Genomic DNA, 3,781 nt, shown 5'->3' on the forward strand with positions numbered 1-3,781 from the left:
GGAAAAACCACACTCACCAAAATAATATTTTCCCAATAAATATATATGCAATGTCATGTACATGTGGCAAAACCACAAACTTACCAATAAACAAATTACTAATTTTACTTTGTGATTAATTGATTGATAAATTTAGTGATTTTTTCTTCTTTTTTTTTCCTTGGAACCAAAGGTATCCAGGTTGTCCACATAGGAGAGGATCTTACACATGTGTGAACACTCCAAATTAAACCTCTTTTCAATTACTTTCTCACTCTCTCTGCCTCTTCATCCATCTATAAATCTGCCACCCCAGCTCCAATGCTTTCTCCCTCTTTTTCTACTTCTTCAGCCTTTGGAACCTGAAATAATATCCCCCCCAAAATAATTAGTATTATAATAAACCTTCTTTGTATGCTTAGTGGCAATACATGTGATCAGGAATAAAAATCACATAATTTTCCTTTTCATGTGAAGAAAAACCTCACTATATATAAAATCTTTCCTCTCCTTCTACTACTCTCTCTCTCTCTCACTCTCTCATATTATCTTCTTATACATTTGTTGTGTTCAAGTTAGTTACATTCAATATCCTCTTGATAATATTTTGATACAAGAGAAAATGGGTGAAGAAGCTAAGCAACAAGTTAGTGATTTTTCTTTCTTTTTTTTTTTTTTTGCATATATACCCTTTATTACTATTTCTTTTTCAAAATTTCATGTTTCAATTGTTCTATATGTTGATTGTTGTGAGTGTTTCTCAATGAGCCAGGAACAAGCTAAGGAAGAAGCTAAGCCAGTTGAGGTTGTCGAAGAGAAGAAAAAAGAAGAAAAGAAAGAAGAGCCTAAAGCACCATCTCCTTTTGTTTTGTTTATTGACTTACATTGTGTAGGTTGTGCCAAGAAGATTGAGAGATCTATCATGAAAATTAGAGGTAAAAATAATATATACACATATATATAATATATATTTTTTTCATTTAATTATGATGAGAGAACCTTGATGTATAATTATAACATATATGTAACATTTGGTTTTGGTTATAGGAGTTGAGGCAGTTGCCATAGATTTTGCCAAAAATGAAGTGACTATAAAGGGAATAGTGGAGCCTCAAGCAATTTGCACAAAAATTATGAAAAAAACTAAAAGAAGAGCCAAAGTGTTGTCCCCATTACCAGCAGCTGAGGGTGAGCCTATACCAGAAGTTGTCACTTCACAGGTATTTCTTTTTATAAACAAACACACACACATATATATATATGTATTCCATGCAAATTAGCCATATATTTGTTTATTTTATATTTATAAGCCAATTAACTTGAGTGGTGTGTTGTGTGACACCAGGTTGATGGACCAGTTACTGTTGAACTGAGTGTAAACATGCACTGTGAGGCCTGTGCAGAGCAACTTAAGAGCAAGATACTCAAAATGAGAGGTAAAAAAAAAGAGTCTTTCAACTGTTTGACATTAAGACTCATTAGAGAATTATTAAAGAGATTTTGGCTATATATATATATATATAAGGTGGAGGGTCCTATTTGAAATTGACTATTGGGGGCTAATTTTTCTTGTTAATAATTGTGTCAAGTTGAAAAAGATAAACCTTTTAAGCTAAAAGCCTAGCTCAAACTTAGAGACAACTTAAGCCATTATATTTTACCATATATATACAACTTTTTATTATTATAACTTTGTTTTCATATTACAGGAGTTCAAACAGCTGTTACTGAGCTCAGTAGTGGGAAAGTCATTGTGAAAGGAACCATGGACGCAAACAAGCTAGTGGAATATGTTTACAGACGCACTAAAAAACAAGCCACCATTGTCCCACAGCCTGAGCCTGAGCCCCAACCCCAACCCGAACCCGAACCCAAACCCGAACCCGAAAAGAAAGAAGAGAAGGCTGCAGAGGAAGAGAAAAAACCAGCTGAAGAGAAAAAACCAGAAGAAGCAGCAGCAGCAGAAGAAGCAAGTAAGGTCGAAGAGGGAAAGAATATTGATAATAATAATGAAAACATAGGAGAAAATAATGGTGAAGAAGTGATGATGATGATCAACAATGGTTTCGGAAGTGTTGAAGAGGAAAATATGAAGAGAATGATTCACTATTATCAGCCTCTGTATGTGATTGAACGAATCCCAGCTCCTCAGCTTTTCAGTGATGAGAATCCTAATGCATGTTGCATTTCATAATATGAATGCATGCATTGTGTTCAAGTTCTAGATATAATAACACTTAAAGAAATGTTATTATATATATGATGTACAATTAATATATATATATATTATGTATGAATATTGATGTGTATACTACCACTACCACTGGTGATGATAGTATTTTTTTCGTCAGCAAGTTTGGTGGGTAGTAATGAATAATGGTTAATTAATTTAGAGCTATAATTGATTATTATTCTCTCTATATGTTCTAGCTATAAATTGATTAATATAATATAAATCATATTCTGTATCTTGTGTTGTTTATTAAATATATAAAATTATTAGATTCATATTTCTTGTTTGTTTGTTTCATGTTATATATTTAGAGAATTTAATTTTAATATATATATATATATATATATATATCCATGAACCAATGGAATATTCTATGTATTGGCTCATTAATCCATGTAAACTAAATTTGAAATTTGAAAAAAAAATGAAACTTAATTAGAAATAATATCCAATAAAATATATGTATTCACTTAAAATTAAAAAAAAAATACCAAACTTTATTTACATATATATATTCTCAAAAGATTAAAAAATTAAAGTTTGGATGCAATTTAGATCTTCTGCACTCAAATTTGACGAAAATTTTGGAAGTTCATATTTTTTTTCACTCAAATGTCTGTTTTAGATGATTTTTTTTTTAATTTTGGTATTTTTTTCGAGATCTACAATATTAGAATGAGAGAGAAACTGAGAGACATTAGAGAGAGAGAATTCAAACTGGGAGAAAAAATGAGTGTTTAAATACTTGAGGTATTATTGTCCAAAAAATTAAAATTATTATATATTTGAGATAATAATTTATTAAAAAATTTCACTAAGTCATCATATATAAATCATGAAATTTGCCTATATATGTATCTAGTCATATAGGTTTAATTAAAGATTAATCACCTAATTAATTAATCCAAAATAATAGAAATATATAGAATATTATTAGGAACAAACTTACATTTTCTATATGTGATGTTACTAGCTAGCTAAAATACAAACAAATTAAGAGAATTGCAATTTAACATTGCCAATAATGGTTACAGTCTTACAGAGATATATGAGTCATTTTTTTAACACATTAGCATGTATATGTTGACTTTTAACATTTAATATATAAGGCTAAGGTCCGAATTATTAATTAACTCCTACTACAAACAAAGTATCTTTAGTCACAGCAAAAAGTTTATCATAACTAGTCTTACTTAATTATTATTATAATTTTAGTTACAATTTTTTATTTTTAGTAATAAAGTTTGTTGTAATTAAAAATATATTTAAATAGCGACAATAAATTATAAATTTTATTAGTGTCCAAAAAATTCTTCGAATTCGCATTATTGTTATTGTCAATGATCAAAGTTACTAATTAACAAAAGAAAAAAGTACAATAGTGTGAAACGGCTGGATTGTTTTTTCCTGAGTATTGATTTGAACGTACACTAATAAATATGAACTGGTACGAGTTCTAATTAGACCTCATGAGTACCTTATTTTTTCTATGAGTATGTGAACAAAAAAAATATGTAGTGATGTAACTGTTTAGTTTAGCTAATTACATTTATTAAATTGGGACTTACT

At 29.1% G+C, this 3,781-nt stretch overlaps 1 protein-coding gene across 1 annotated transcript; it reads left to right on the forward strand.

Moving 5' to 3' along the window:
• The first annotated feature begins 275 nt into the window (after nucleotides 1-275).
• LOC133834369 (heavy metal-associated isoprenylated plant protein 9-like) lies at nucleotides 276-2,447 on the forward strand. Its single transcript, XM_062263962.1, has 5 exons — nucleotides 276-625; nucleotides 752-914; nucleotides 1,027-1,199; nucleotides 1,325-1,415; nucleotides 1,689-2,447. The coding sequence occupies exons 1-5, from the start codon at nucleotides 602-604 to the stop codon at nucleotides 2,171-2,173; spliced, it is 936 nt and encodes a 311-aa protein (XP_062119946.1). The 5' UTR covers nucleotides 276-601; the 3' UTR covers nucleotides 2,174-2,447.
• Nucleotides 2,448-3,781: the final 1,334 nt, after the last annotated feature.

Source organism: Humulus lupulus, chromosome 5 (assembly GCF_963169125.1).
Source record: "Humulus lupulus chromosome 5, drHumLupu1.1, whole genome shotgun sequence".
NCBI classification, from domain to species: Eukaryota; Viridiplantae; Streptophyta; class Magnoliopsida; order Rosales; family Cannabaceae; genus Humulus; species Humulus lupulus.

Coding starts and splice junctions, on each gene's coding strand:
- LOC133834369 (XM_062263962.1), top strand. CDS start 602: ATGGGTGAAGAAGCTAAGCAACAA. Junction 626..751: donor GTGAAGAAGCTAAGCAACAA/GTTAGTGATTTT, acceptor TCAATGAGCCAG/GAACAAGCTAAGGAAGAAGC. Junction 915..1,026: donor ATCTATCATGAAAATTAGAG/GTAAAAATAATA, acceptor TTTTGGTTATAG/GAGTTGAGGCAGTTGCCATA.